The 14396-nt window shown below is 41.1% G+C and overlaps 2 protein-coding genes across 2 annotated transcripts; both read left to right on the plus strand.

Annotated features, from left to right (window-relative positions):
- Positions 1 to 283: 283 nt before the first annotated feature.
- On the plus strand, positions 284 to 7823 carry LOC117467929 (delta-like protein 4). The gene is made up of 11 exons (XM_034111861.2): positions 284 to 705; positions 806 to 1057; positions 1563 to 1620; positions 2097 to 2360; positions 3151 to 3211; positions 3626 to 3756; positions 3858 to 4027; positions 4291 to 4510; positions 5155 to 5899; positions 6018 to 6120; positions 6248 to 7823. Exons 1-11 carry the CDS (start codon positions 652 to 654, stop codon positions 6251 to 6253), a joined length of 2064 nt encoding a protein of 687 aa, XP_033967752.1. The 5' UTR covers positions 284 to 651; the 3' UTR covers positions 6254 to 7823.
- A 706-nt stretch (positions 7824 to 8529) lies between these two features.
- On the plus strand, positions 8530 to 13798 carry LOC117467364 (glutathione-specific gamma-glutamylcyclotransferase 1-like). The gene is made up of 3 exons (XM_034110936.2): positions 8530 to 8891; positions 12809 to 12844; positions 13114 to 13798. The coding sequence occupies exons 1-3, from the start codon at positions 8700 to 8702 to the stop codon at positions 13522 to 13524; spliced, it is 639 nt and encodes a 212-aa protein (XP_033966827.1). The 5' UTR covers positions 8530 to 8699; the 3' UTR covers positions 13525 to 13798.
- Positions 13799 to 14396: the final 598 nt, after the last annotated feature.

Below are 14396 nucleotides of genomic sequence, written 5' to 3' on the forward strand. Positions count from 1 at the left end.
ATAAACAATTATGTTATAGTTTTGTTTTGCAATTCACTGCATTTATTTATGTATTTACTGGATAAACAATCTTCATGCAAAGCGAATAAAAAAGCTTCTTTTTTTCTAGAAACGGTGAGAAAATATCTGCGAAATTACTATGAATGATGATAATCCAAGCAAGGGGAGAAGTAGGTGGATATGAGAGGGGGCGGTGTTTAGTGACTGACAGTGTGAGTAGTGGCACCACTCTGCGGTATATAAACTGGGTCGGACGTCAAATATCCCTCACTGGGAGTCACTATGCGCTGATGCTCCGCCACATGCACGCATCACTGTTGGCAATACAAGCCTCGCATCAGCACAGCAGACTCAAACCACATCTGACCGGCACGATGGATGGTCCACAGAAAGACCGCAGACAGTCTCATTTGTGGATATTGACGTTACTGACAATTGTCTAACATCTAGCACTGGATAACGCGGTCTCTTCCAACTTCTTCTTCTTCGGGTTACGGATTGCTGAGCTGGATCTTGTTCTACGGGCTTTTGAAGAAGGATTTTATTTATTCTAATCTGTATTTGTCATCACGCCATCACCACTTGGAATAGGAGCGTTTTTGTTGGAGGACAAACAGATTTTTTAAGGATACGCACATCAAACTCTAAAGAATGGCCGTTTGGTTCACCGCTGTCCTTACAATAGTTGTAACATTATTCACTCAGGTAGACTGTTATTTTTATTTATCTTTGCAAATTGGGAAACAAATATTTAAGAATGAAAGGTTGCATTGTGTGGTTGTGCTCACTTCTTGTATCCTTTTAGGTTCTGGGATCAGGTGTGTTCGAGTTAGATCTCCATCACTTTCAGAATACTAAAGGTTTGCTGGCAAATGGACTTAGTTGCAGCATGACTGGCTGCACGACTTATTTCAGGGTTTGTTTGAAGAACTTCCAGACGGTGGTGTCTCCTGGAGACTGTATATTTGGCAAAGCCACCACACCTGTTCTGGGCACCGACTCCTTCAGCATCCAGCAAGACGCCAGGTTGCGTCTGCCGCTCAACTTCACCTGGCCGGTAAGAGCCCATGTCCTGCCTTGTGGACTACTAACTTTCAATAAAGGGAACATCTTTAAACACCAAATATAACGTGATTTTTGTTATGAATTGCATTCATTTAAAAATCCTTCATAATGACATCTAAATATATAGTTTGGGGAAATGTATTAAAATGATATGTTATCAGGCTGTGTTATTATCAAATAAACGCCAAACCACTTTCTGCACCATTGATTATGTCTTCCATGTATATTTTAAATGTCATAGAAAGTCATTTTAATTGTCAAACGCATGCAGTTGAAGCCAATCGTTTAAGATTCAATGTTAAGTTGTTTACTGCATATGTGCACTGCGCGTAAAGAGTAGAGGACTGCAACTAAATCATTCATTCTCATAGAATTTCATAATGTTGGAACCCAATTACATCAGTATTTAACTGAAACATTCAATAGCTATGAAAATATGTCTTATTGTTTATAATCGATTATTTTGGTGACATCTATTTCCTCATGTGTCCCCACAGGGTGCTTTCTCGTTAGTTATTGAAGCCCGGTATTCTCCTGCAGCGGACCTTCCTGGAGGTGAGCAGACCCGCCTGTCCACCACTAGAGGGAGACATGCCCTGTTCAGCCTCAATGCCTTTGACCTACTGTTTACCACATTTCATCAATAACCCTCAGTTAACATGCTGCCAAATACATCTGGCATTTCCAGCGTCATGTATTCGTGTGTGTTAGGATGCCTTATGAGTCACACGACAATTCTTCACAATCAAATCTCTCCCAACACAATTGCACTTCCCTTGTTTTATTTTTGGCGTGCATGGGAAAGTGTACAGGCTTGAGTGAGAATACGAAGCCCTGCCAAAAATCCCATGACAGCCTTTTCCTGGATTTTACACCTTTTTTTGTTAGGTCCTTCTTATAATGGTCACATGTGAGAGGAAAGGGACATTTCAGTGTGCAGATTGTGTATTGTTTAATCTCTAAATGAAAAATTGTTTTTTTCACTACACAATAAACTGATGTTTATATGTCTGATGTTCTGTTCCTTGCAGATACCACCAAGCCTGAATTCTTGATTAGTTATTTTTCCATGAAAGGACATTTGGGAATAGGGCCTGAGTGGTCCCCGGATGTGAAGAAGGTGGCGCAGACGGAGCTAAGGTACTCATACCGGATCATCTGCAATGAACATTACTACGGGGACACTTGTTCCAAAATATGCGCGCCGAGAGACGACCTTTTTGGCCACTACACCTGCAAGCCTGACGGGCAAATAGCCTGTCTACCGGGATGGAAGGGAGAATACTGCCAAGAACGTAAGCAATAGTAAAGACACCATATGGACACTTTGTTTGTTTGTGATGAAAGGTCAGAAAGCACATTTTAGACGAGGATAACCTAAGCATTGCTACACGAGGGAGTCAAAAAATAAGTCTACAGGAGACTTGTGTGAAAGCCACTTTAATAAAGATTTTTTTTTCAGTTAATTTACCTTTTTTATTTTAATATTCCGCAAAATTCGATATAATTAATTTAAAATGCAAAGTAACATGTTTCAGAATAATGGAGGTTTAATGTCTAAAAAAAATGACCCGTTACGTGATCACAGGTGTGTATTTTTGGTTGTGAGGCAGGCAGCCAAACACAGTCTGAGAGCAGCTTTAAGGTGACATTTGACGACAGAGAGCACTTTCACTGTGGGCGCGTGCGGTTTAATCCAGGGCGGTGGTCGCCAAGCAGCGCGCGCCGGGGTTAATCGCGGCATTATCGCCCGCCACGCGCCACTAAATTGCGGGCTCTATTGTTGAAGCGGTGTAGGGCAGCAGCTGCAAACGGGGCTCGAACTGCCCACCGAAAACAATGGGGCAGCTGTCCTGCTTTTTTGTTGTTGTTGAGAACAAGCATCTGCTGCTGCACTAACCAGCCTTTTAACACCGTAAAATCACAAGAAGTTATTGACACATCGTGTGTTGCATTGAACAGGGCAGGTAACAGGTTTTATTGCGAAAAGATCAAAACAATTCAAAAGTGGTGCAAGTCTAATTAAACCTTGTCATGAAAGCCAATGAGAAACCTAAATATCTGCCTTTGTTTTGTTTTTCTCAGCAATCTGTCTGGAAGGGTGCAACGAAAATAATGGAAACTGCACATTACCTGGAGAGTGCAAGTGAGTATTTGCTGATTTAGTTATTTATAACATTCTAATACAATGTTCATTTATGTTCATTGGAAGCAGAGGATTCACAAACTGCTATATCACATTTTTAAACATTTGCAATAACTAAATAAGAGAATAAGTGAGCCATGAAATAATTTATGGTGCCTTATTATGCAACAAAACTGTAACATGTATTTGATTTCTAGTATGTATCTCTTTGTCTTTCTGATTTAATTCGTCTCTAAGATTATCTCTAGGATTATGATACAGTGGATAAAAAGATTAGTGTAAATATTGTATTTTTTCACTAGGCCTTCTCTCTGTCATGTCTTTGCTAGAGAGACAGTGAGACTATGAGGGCAGATTATGACTGATCATTTGTGTGCGAGCCAACAGTCACGTCTGTGTTTTATTTGTGAACAGATGCAGAGAGGGCTGGCAGGGACTCTTCTGTGATGTGTGTAAACTCCATCCATCCTGTAAACATGGTACCTGTAAAGAGCCGTGGCAGTGCACCTGCAAGGAGGGCTGGGGAGGAATCTTTTGTGACCAAGGTGTGTAACTGCCTCTTTGTTTTGTACATAAAAGAAGGCTGCCTCCAATGTGGTGCATCTATTTGGTTCCATTAGTAATTATTCCACCTGTTTGTTTGTAGATCTGAACTACTGCACCCATCACAAACCCTGTGCCAACGGGGCCACATGCATGAACACGGGTCAGGGCAGCTTCACCTGCACCTGCATGCCCGGCTTCAACGGGGTTAACTGTGACTTGCAGGTCAGGGAGTGTGACAGCCAGCCCTGTCGCAACGGAGGCCACTGCCTGGTGAGTCCGGAAGTCTCTCTCTCTCCTTTCCCACAACACAGGCTTTCCTGTTTTTGTTTTTGCCTCACTCTATCTACTAGTCCAGGAGGATGCTATCGATTGTCAAGTCAGTAGATGACCCAGTTCACAGAGCTTGTACTGTAAATAGAACTCCAACTAAGGATAATGGGGTTCGTCGGGGCATTCGTGAACAGGATATGATAACGAAAACATCTGACAGGGAGCTTTTTGATAAACTGTATATCTTTTTTTTTTTCCTGCAGGACTCTGAGAATGGCTATAGGTGTGAGTGTCCACAAGGGTTTGAAGGGACACACTGTGAGAACAGGAAACTGACCTGCGCAGATACACCCTGCTTTCACGAGGGCAAATGCAAAGAAAGGGACAATGGAAACACTTACATATGCGACTGTCCAGCAAGCTACACTGGGCTCAACTGTGAGAAGAAAGTGGATAAATGTACCTCCCTGCAATGCACCAATGGTAATACATCCTTCTCTTTACATGAAAAATAATCATTTCTGTATCTTTCTGCAAAGAGACAGGCTCATACTCACCTTCTCCGTCCGATCCTTTCGTATAGCACGTTTGCATGTGTTCATTAGTTTGAATAAGACGTCCACACATATATCACTAAAGGAAACCATACCTAAATATTTCAACATAACGTTAATTAACTCAACCTTTAGCAGAAGATAAAGATAAATTGCTCGTAAGTTTGCTAATGTCAGCTAGCTATGCTAATATGGTAAGCAACGAACATTAGTGTTTGCTGAAATTATCAGTTTAGGTGTTTTGTATTATTTCCTCATGATGCTCACAATACGCCAGATGCAGTTGCAGTTATCACGAAACATTAGGTTTTATTGTCAACATTGGACAATGTATTAAATATATGATACAATAGGCTCTCTTAATTATTAAATGTAAGTGTGATTGTAATGTTTACCTTATGTATTGATGTGAAAGAACGGCGTTATAAACACATGTGATTTTACCCCATGGGTTCCAACGGTGAGGTGGGCCTGAGCCTAGAGCTCTGCAGCAGGATGCTATTGGTATATTTTTCTTAGAAATAATCTGAATATGAAGAATGCTTCTATAATACTTTTATATCTTCTCCATAGGTGGACACTGTGTGAATCACGGTAACCTCCAATTGTGCAGCTGCCGCTCAGGCTTCACAGGACTCCGCTGCGAGATCAACATCAATGAGTGTGCCCGGAGCCCATGTGCAAACGGCTCCACCTGCATTGACGGCATCAACGGCTACACCTGCACCTGTGCCCCCGGGTACACAGGCCGCCACTGTGACAAGCTGACGGACAGCTGTGCCCTTCAACCCTGCCTGAACGGTGGCACCTGCACCACTGGAGCCAAAGGCCAGCCGACCTGTATCTGCACCGCCCATCACAGCGGCCCCCAGTGCCAGTCCGACGAGGGGCCTTCCCCCAACACTCCCAGCCCCAACAAAGGCTGGGATTCTGGCAACAAGTTGACTTTGGCATCCATCTGCTTGGGAGCGGTTCTGGTGGCTGTTCTGGTGCTTTTCTGCATGGTAGCAGTAGTCGTTCGTCATGTCAAGAGACAGACAAGCAGGAAGAAGCAGGACTCTGAGACCATGAACAATCTCTTCAAGGCTGACTTTCAGAAAGAGAACCTCGTCTCTATACCGGAGCTCAAGAACAACAACAAAAAGGTTGATGTGGAGTTGGACAGTACCAAGGAAAAGTTAAATCACAAACACATCAACCACTATCACCAGGACTATAAAACCTCCATGGGGTATAAGGATGAACTGTCCCTTCTGGACAAAGATGAAAACTGTGAAAAGAGAATAGAAGAAAAAAAACATTTGAGTAGAATGTACAGGTGAGTCCACAGTAAGAGCTTTGTGATGTTGAATATATTGATACGAGGATCAGTTCAAGTCAAAATAAGACACTTTGTTTTTGTGCTCAGTAACTAACAAGATCTCTTTGCTCCGCAGGGAAAGACCAGAGTGTAAAATATCAACAATATGTTCTCCCAGAGATTCAATGTACCAGTCTGTCTTTTTGGAAGAGAAAAACGAATGCATCATTGCAACTGAGGTATATTGTTTTTCCTTGTATATCTGTATATCTTCAAAGCATAACCCTTATTATTTGCAAGTAATTGCATCTTCATGTGTGTTATTTCAGATGTTTATACTAAGCTGTATATCTTCTTATTTTTCAGGTATAATTCACGAAGGATATTTTTCACTGTCAACATTGGATTTCTTGTGGACTGTTTACAAATGTGGAGAGACTGGGATTTATTTAACTGCGAGTTGCTGCTCTTGAAAACTTGATAACTGGATGGAGCCGATGTGCTCTTCGAACTCGATAGAACTGAAGCTACTAATCTTCGTGGGAATGTAAAGACTGAAAAGACTATAAATAATGAGCAAACCCGACTTGCGGATGCGCCTTCGATGTTTTCGACACAAACCCTCATCTGCTCCGTCCAAGTTCATCCAAGGGCAACAGGCCAACGTGTCTATGCCTGCGTGTTGATTAGAGGACTATCTTGATGTACTGCGGTAATTATCAATCAACAAATCAACTTACTGCCAACAGGCCTGTGGAGGGAGCCAGCCTTTTCCAATTATTATGTGGCCTGCAATGCATTATGCAAACAACAATCAGCATTGTGCTTAATCAGAAAGGGACAAAACTACTGAAAACGGTTCATATCAAGGATATTTAAGGTTTAATTGTTTTTTTAATAAAGAATGTATGCAGCCTAGATCACAAAGCCTTATAAATGTGTTTAAAAGCATTGTGCCCCGCCTTATCTTGAGTCCTTTGCACATCAAAATGAACATAAAGGATCAAAAGATGCAATATGCTGTTATGGCGCCATGCAGGAAAACTCATAAGGCATTGTTTCACCTTATGCAAGATCACCCTTACATGAAGACAAAGAAATACATGAAGTGACTATCGTACCAAGGACGCCTTCAAAGAAAATTACTGAACCAATAATGTTATTTTGTAAGATTAGTATTTCATTAGTTAATTTAAGAATATGAAGCACTAATATTTCTCTTTCTGTGTTTTATAAAATTATTTTGTATATACTGTATATTTATATGTTGAGATTAGAAGTATGAATTGTCTTTAAGTTGATGCCCAGAAAAAAGTTGAATTAATTTTTTAAGTGTTGTTGGTGTTTAATTTGTATTATTTTTGTTATAAAAAGACACAATGAACACATATCTGGTACACTGTTTGTTTGTTGGTCCTCGTTGGTCGGGTGTACATTTGGTCAAATAGATCTCCTAATTTAAATGTTGGAATCATCTAGAAATTGTATTTGCTTCAGCCGGTGTGGAAGTGGCTATATTGTCTATAGATGCAGTGCTATTTGGCCTTGTAGCATTTCTATTGGTTCCATGTCTATGTCTATGATGTCTGTGTCAGTGTAATGTGGAATCAATGTGCTAGCAATCAATCAGTGGACAGTCATGTCATAGGAAATACTCAAACAAAAATATATATTTAAATAAAAATGTATGTGATAATAAAGAATCTTGTCGTCTTCAAACAGTAACTGCTTCTCTGACCTGCTGCTCTATTTGATGGAGCTTAAAAGGGAGAGGGATGTGAGGAACTCAACAATATGCTTGTGCGGGTGTCTGCATATACCCTTTTATTCAGAACACAGCAAACGCGGGCCCCACAGGCAAATTGTGCCAAGCCCCCATGAGGCAGAGCTCCAGAACACGCCCTCTATTGACGGTGTTACCTTAAACATCTTCATTTTTTGTTTTCACATGGATCACAAACAATTAAGTGCAAATTGTAATACCTGAATTCAAATGCATCATACATAGACCTAAAAAGGGCTTCCCCTGGGCTCCTACAGCTGATAATGAAGAAATGTATTGTAGCCTACTTCCACTTGGTGGCAGTAAACTGTGTGTAAAGTTCCCATCTTAGCACAATAAATATAGTGGTGACAGGCAGAGGACAGTATCTCAAGCGTGTGTGTGTGTGTGTGTGTGTGTGTGTGTGTGTGTGTGTGTGTGTGTGTGTGTGTGTGCGCGTGTGCGTGTGCGTGTGTCCTGAGCACCAACAATTAATAAGCTAAAGAAAACACATAACAGTCAAAGCTATTTAAAGGTTATGTGATTTCCTTCTGCACTTTCCATTGCTGTTTGACACCCAAGGTACAACTTATTTTGAAGGAATAAAATAGTCACAGCTTGTAGGCCTTTGAGCATGATGTAAAAAGGTTTTATCTAAATATGTCATATTACACGTGCATGTAAAAAGAGAGTCAAAAGAAAATAATCTCTACAAAAGTGTTACCAGACCTTAATCGTCAGTTCAAACAGAAACTTGGGAGTGTTCCTAATATTACCGTAACTACTGGATGAGATATGTTTTAACACACTGGGTTGTTTTGTTCGAATTAAAATCACACTGATTGGCTTATCCGTTCTCTAAGCCCGCCTCTCCGATGATGTATGATTTGTTATGACGTTCACGGTATGTGAAATGCACTTATTTTTACAATACACTGGAAAAAGAGAAAGAGAAACATACAATTGTTACGCAATTTTTGACGTGTTTTGATAGTAATCCACTCAAGAGAGGAAACATCGCAGAGCAGCAATTTGACATACTAGCTCGCACTTTTTATGGACAGCCGAAAGATAACAATGACATCTCAAGACATTACTAAAGGAAAGAGCAACCTGTGGATATTTGGATATGGCTCCTTAGTGTGGAAACCTGATTTTGTGTACAAGAGTCGTGAAGTTGGCTTCATTCAAGGTTACAAGAGACGCTTCTGGCATGGAGATGATTTTTATCGAGGGGACAAGGAAAAGGTGAGATTTGTACACATGCATTTGATATTGGAAGCATTCGCTTTCATATTGCTTTAATGTGTTCTGATTTGAGTTGTTTATTCATGTTTTGGGGTATGGAATGCCATTTAAGCCAAAATTAAATAATTAAATATATATATATATATAACATATATATATATAAATATGCCTATAAAATAAATTCTTAAATAAATAAATGAGGCAATAAATATGTATACATGTACATTTAAATACACATTTATTTATTTCATGGGACTTTTATTTCATAATGACACATTTATTTATTTCAAGAGACTTTTATTTCATTATGACACATTTATGTATTTGACCGCAGTTATGCAACAGCAACCGAAGCTAAACTGACTATCTTGACTACTTGTTGCTATCCTATTGTGGCATAAGCCGTTTTCCACAGGCACATTTTACCTTTTCATTATGATTCTACTTGTTTATGATAGTCGGACATGACATGCAGCCCATGTATTGATTCCATCTGATAGCTGCTATAATACAAAACACCACTTCTGCCTGCTCTCCACAATGATCAATAACAGCCAACGGATGGTCAAAGTAAGGTACAAATAAACAGAATCACATGAAGCCTGGTTAGTGTTGCCTGACTTTATACAGTGTGTTATTTTTTTTACAAGTGTGTGGTTGCATTCTAGTCACTTTGCTCAGCGCTACTGCTTGTTACAACTTTCATTTTCCGTACTCGCCATAAACTGTTATTATGGCTCAGGTTAATCTAGCCCCCTTCCGACGTGAGCGTGGTTCTTGGTTCTTGCCGGGCAGCCAACTGGGGTCAGCTAAGAACCAGAGCTAAATCAGGCTGTAGCCCGGAACCGGTTTGGTTTATTGGCAGATTGCAAACCACTTAAAAGTACTGGACTGTGAAACAAGAGCTTATGAGTCAGTGTTGTGGTGCTGTTGCTTTGGTCAGGATATGTGAGCTAACCACGCCCCGTTCATTTGCATATAAGAAATGGAAATGTGTCATTATGAAATAAAAGTCCCCTGAAATAAATAAATGTGTCATTATGAAATAAAAGTCTCTGTTATGAACTCAGACACTCAGAGAACCCAATTGCACGACCCGGGAGGTCACTATCTAATCTCAGGAGATAACAAAAAATGAGAACAAAAGGAAAATCGCTCACGTAGTGAGGAACAAAACTTTTCTTGAGCACAAAGAGAGCATAGACCTGACTATGGCATGAGGACAAGACGAACTGACAATGAACACTGGGGAATTTAAACACACAACAACAAGACACAGTTGAAAACAATCAGGGGCGGGGCTGGTGCTGATGAGCACAGGAGACACACAAGGGAAACTAAGGCTGCGGCCCCACGAGGACGAAAACGGCTAAACGCATAGGATTAACGCAAACGCAATCGCAAACGGCTTCCGTCCACATGCAATATTATCTGGATAGTGTCTGCCCACACGAGACCGCTCCGTTTAGCTCCAACCACTGGAGAAGCTGCAGTACATATGCCGAGCCTGTACGTGGCGCTGTAACTTCCTCCACAAAAGCAGCGAAGAAGCATGGTTGTCATGGTTGCCCTTCTGTTTATTCTCCGCGGTGGGGGCCGAGGGAACCGGGCAGAGTTTTTCGCCAGTCAACGTGTATTAAAGTTGAAATCTTCCGGACACAATTATAAAAGTGCCGGTCAAAGGTCTTCTTTGTTATTTATTGAGCTTTAAAACAAATGAATAACGACTCTATATAATATAATGATAAAATACACGGAGCCTCTCTTTTTCCTCCCTCTCTTCAGACAGCGTCAGTGTCTGTCTCATGCAGCAGCTCATCCAGTAATGAGTGACCCGGCCGACAGTAAAAATAAACATTGTTATAACTAGTTTAGGGAGTTTGAGAGGTAATTAAAATAGCTAAGGGTGATGATCTGACTTGAAGTGTGTGTTTTGCTGCAGCGGGAGGAGCTGCAGGGGAGCAGAGCTGCGTGTCTCCGTCCTGTCAGATTAGACTTCACTCGCGAGAGAAAGATAAATAATCTGAATTCAGGGTGCAGTTTACTTTGACGCGGGGGTGAGCAGCAGAGGTGGGGAGAGGCGGGGCTATTGCCTCATCATTATTGCTGTAGATGTTGCACAAACAACTGTAGCATGGTCAATAGCGTCCGGAGCACGATAGCAACTCTGCGATCCGCCATTGTTGTTGTTGTTGGTGGCGAAACACTTCAGCACTGGCGCGGGGTAAACGGAGGTGAGCAGAAGAGGTGGGGAGAGGCGGGGCTATTGCGCAATCACTATCAGTGATCTGAAAATGTCCGTATAGGGCGCACACACGGAGCCGTTTGACCCCCCAGAGAGCTGCGTATGCCTTTCTATCCACCTTGGGACCCGTTGTCGTTTCCTCAGTCGTTTAGTGCCATATTCGGTCGTCCTCGTGGGGCCGAACGGTCTATATGACACTAAACAGTAACGCAAACGACCGAATTCGTCCTCGTGGGGCCGCAGCCTAAAACAGGGAGGAAAACACAGGGGCTGCAGTCGAATAGTCCAAAGATCAGCTCCTAAGTTCTAACCCTATCGTCTATTCCTTGACCTCTGAGTGAAACGTCACGGGGTTAAGGGATAGTGGACAGGAGAATTCAAAAGGACTTAGGAGAAGAGACTGCGGTACTTTAGAGAATCCGAATGCACTTTCACTATCCGACGTGTTTATGATGCGCCAGCGGACGTCATTGTGTGTGTCTGCTGCTGTGGGGAAACCATGGAAACCACAGTTTTCTATACAACGGACTACAACATGGATGTTCAATAAGAACGAGGGACTACTGTAAACTCATCTAGAGACTCTGCACCGTGCTCTGATGCTGCTGCTTTGCTTTATGAATGTGGACAACAGAGAAACATATTCTTCAGGACCAAAGTTGGAATTGAAATAAAAAGGGAAAGTGAAACTTATGCTCGTCACCCTCTCCCTCCGGTCCACATTTATACAAATGATCCCAATACGTATGAAAAGATCTTAAAATCAATACAAATGTATTTATTATAAACGTTAGTCCTTAACATCTATCACTGTGTATATCACCATTCAAACATCTTTTAAAAGTTGAACAAACTCCACACAGCTCAGTAAACTCTGTGAAATGTTGACTTTATTTGATAATTTCAGTGAAAACTAACGTTCATATTTCTCTTTTTGATTATAATACTGATGAACGTTCAAAACAAAGCACTTTGGCAACTTACCACCTATGTTTTAAAATGCTTAATAAGCACCGTAACTTTCATGATATCATTTCTCGGTCATAATCGGTTGTTTCCGTGAACGGCCGACTGTTGAGTGACGGCAAATGCTGCGGCTGCAAGGCATTGTGGGGCAGCATTTTCGCTTCTCCTGTCGGTTAGGGAGGTCCAGTGGTTCCTAAGCTAAAGGAGTTTATAAAGGAAGTTTGAAACCTCCTTTCCTATCATTCTCATCATTCTAGAGAATTCGAACGGCACTTATCATGGCTGCCACTGAGGGACTTCCGGGTCATTTCACTCCTTTAGGAAGGTTCCTAAGCTAAATGGACTATTCGACTTCAGCCAGGGAGAAGGACCAGACAAGAAACAGGGAGAACAGAACAGCAAAATAAACCCAAACCTAGACATACAAAACTAAAAACGTGACATAACATAAAAATCGTGACAGTCTCTTGAAATAAATAAATGTGTCATTATGAAATACAATTTTAAATGTGTATTTAAATGTACATGTATACATATTTATTGCCTCGTTTATTTATTTCAGAATTTATTTCATAGTTATATATATATATATGTATTTATTTAATTATTTATGTATTTATTCATTCCATATTTGGGGGGTTCTTTTTGCATTACTTTAAGGTATTACATTATTGTTATGCTGAGCATTTACTGTTGTTTTCCACAGCCAGGCAGAGTGGCCACATTAGTGAAGGACCATGAGGTAAGTGTCTATGCTTTTATAAAACTGGGTAACCATTTCTCTAACCTTTCCTTAAGATATTGTATCCTTATATCATTCACATCAGTTTATACAAAGTACATACTTCTACTACAGTGATTTATTCAATAAAGTTATGTAATGAAACATTGATATAAAGCTGAAATTACTTTCCGTACATAAATGTTGTCTAATTCAACATCAAACTCTTTATGGTTTCCTTTTATGTGTGTGTGCCATTCATATTCCTCCTCCACTTGTTTTCCCTGCAGGCTTGCACATGGGGAGTGGCCTATGAGGTGGCTGACTCCCAAATGGAAGATTCCCTTCAGTATCTGGAAAAGAGAGAGGTTGTGGTGGGGGGTTACAAAACAGAGATGGTGGAGTTCATCCCTAAGGAGAAGGGTCACGGTGCTCTGTTGGCCCTCGTCTACATTGCTACTCCTGACAACCCCATGTACCTCGGCCTGGCCTCAGAAGAGGCGATCGCCGCCCGGATTGCCATCTGCAGAGGAAACACGGGCCACAATATTGAATACCTGTTCCGTCTGGCAGAGTTTATGAGGCTCTACTGTCCCGAGGTAGAAGACGAGCACCTCTTCTCTATTGAGGCTGCTCTTCTGAACATTTTCCATAACTGCGAAGGGATCAGACCTCCAGACCAAAAGTATTTTCTTGGCTGAGCTACATAAAAGACACTCCTCATCACATGTTTTTATATGGAATTAAAGTCCTGCAACCTCTGTTTTAAGATTTTGGATGCTCTAAGACGAATACTTGCATTTTTTTAAAAAGACATATACAAAATCCAGAAGAATGTGATGCTTTTAAAACTTAGGGATGACTTCTCACACGATATATATCACCTTTCTGGTAAAAGGTTTGCAGAAGCAATTCTATACTGTGTACATTTAAAGAAAATATATATTTATTTGTAATTAAAAACACAAAAGTCTGTATGAATGATGTTTTTTCCACGTGACTAAGTTGCCTATAGGGTTGTACCCCCCTGCGTCATGCTCCCACATCACATGGCAGAGGAATGTTCATGTACATGTGTGGCCCCCCTCACAGGAAATGCTGACTTTTCCTCAGAGACTTGTTAACTGCACAGATTTAGCTGCTTTCCGATATCTTCTGTGCAATTTAAACGTATGGTATACATTCAGGTTATGGGAATCAGGACTGATGGTTTATCGGAATCAGGGCTGTTGTATTTCAACCAGCCAGATAGAAAATGTTTTTCATCAAGACAACATTAGGGCCTTGAACCTCTTGAATTCTGTCAGGCACAACGGTTGGGAAGCCAAGAATCCTTAAGCACATTTAACTTGACTTTTTTAAATGTCTCAGAGGCAGCAAATATGCCTGCACACATCTAGAATATTTGCATTTGAAAATATGGTAATACCTAAAACCAGGTATTATTACGCACAGCAAATAGTGCACTCAATTAGCCAGGAGAAAGCACAGAGTGGGGATGACTGCCTGCATGCTCTTATAGACGCTATAGGGGCTCAGCTGCAGATAGGGTTTCTCTCTCTGTCCGGACTTT

This window comes from Pseudochaenichthys georgianus, chromosome 22 (genome assembly GCF_902827115.2).
Source record: "Pseudochaenichthys georgianus chromosome 22, fPseGeo1.2, whole genome shotgun sequence".
NCBI classification, from domain to species: domain Eukaryota; kingdom Metazoa; phylum Chordata; class Actinopteri; order Perciformes; family Channichthyidae; genus Pseudochaenichthys; species Pseudochaenichthys georgianus.

What these genes read in the sequence shown, in the direction of transcription:
- LOC117467929 (XM_034111861.2), top strand. Translation starts at nt 652, where the DNA reads ATGGCCGTTTGGTTCACCGCTGTCCTTACAATAGTTGTAACATTATTC. An exon ending in CGCTCAACTTCACCTGGCCG is followed by an intron (nt 1,058 to 1,562) that starts GTAAGAGCCCAT and finishes GTGTCCCCACAG; the next exon opens with GGTGCTTTCTCGTTAGTTAT. An exon ending in ACATTACCTGGAGAGTGCAA is followed by an intron (nt 3,212 to 3,625) that starts GTGAGTATTTGC and finishes ATTTGTGAACAG; the next exon opens with ATGCAGAGAGGGCTGGCAGG.
- LOC117467364 (XM_034110936.2), top strand. Translation starts at nt 8,700, where the DNA reads ATGGACAGCCGAAAGATAACAATGACATCTCAAGACATTACTAAAGGA. An exon ending in ATCGAGGGGACAAGGAAAAG is followed by an intron (nt 8,892 to 12,808) that starts GTGAGATTTGTA and finishes TGTTTTCCACAG; the next exon opens with CCAGGCAGAGTGGCCACATT. An exon ending in CATTAGTGAAGGACCATGAG is followed by an intron (nt 12,845 to 13,113) that starts GTAAGTGTCTAT and finishes TTTTCCCTGCAG; the next exon opens with GCTTGCACATGGGGAGTGGC.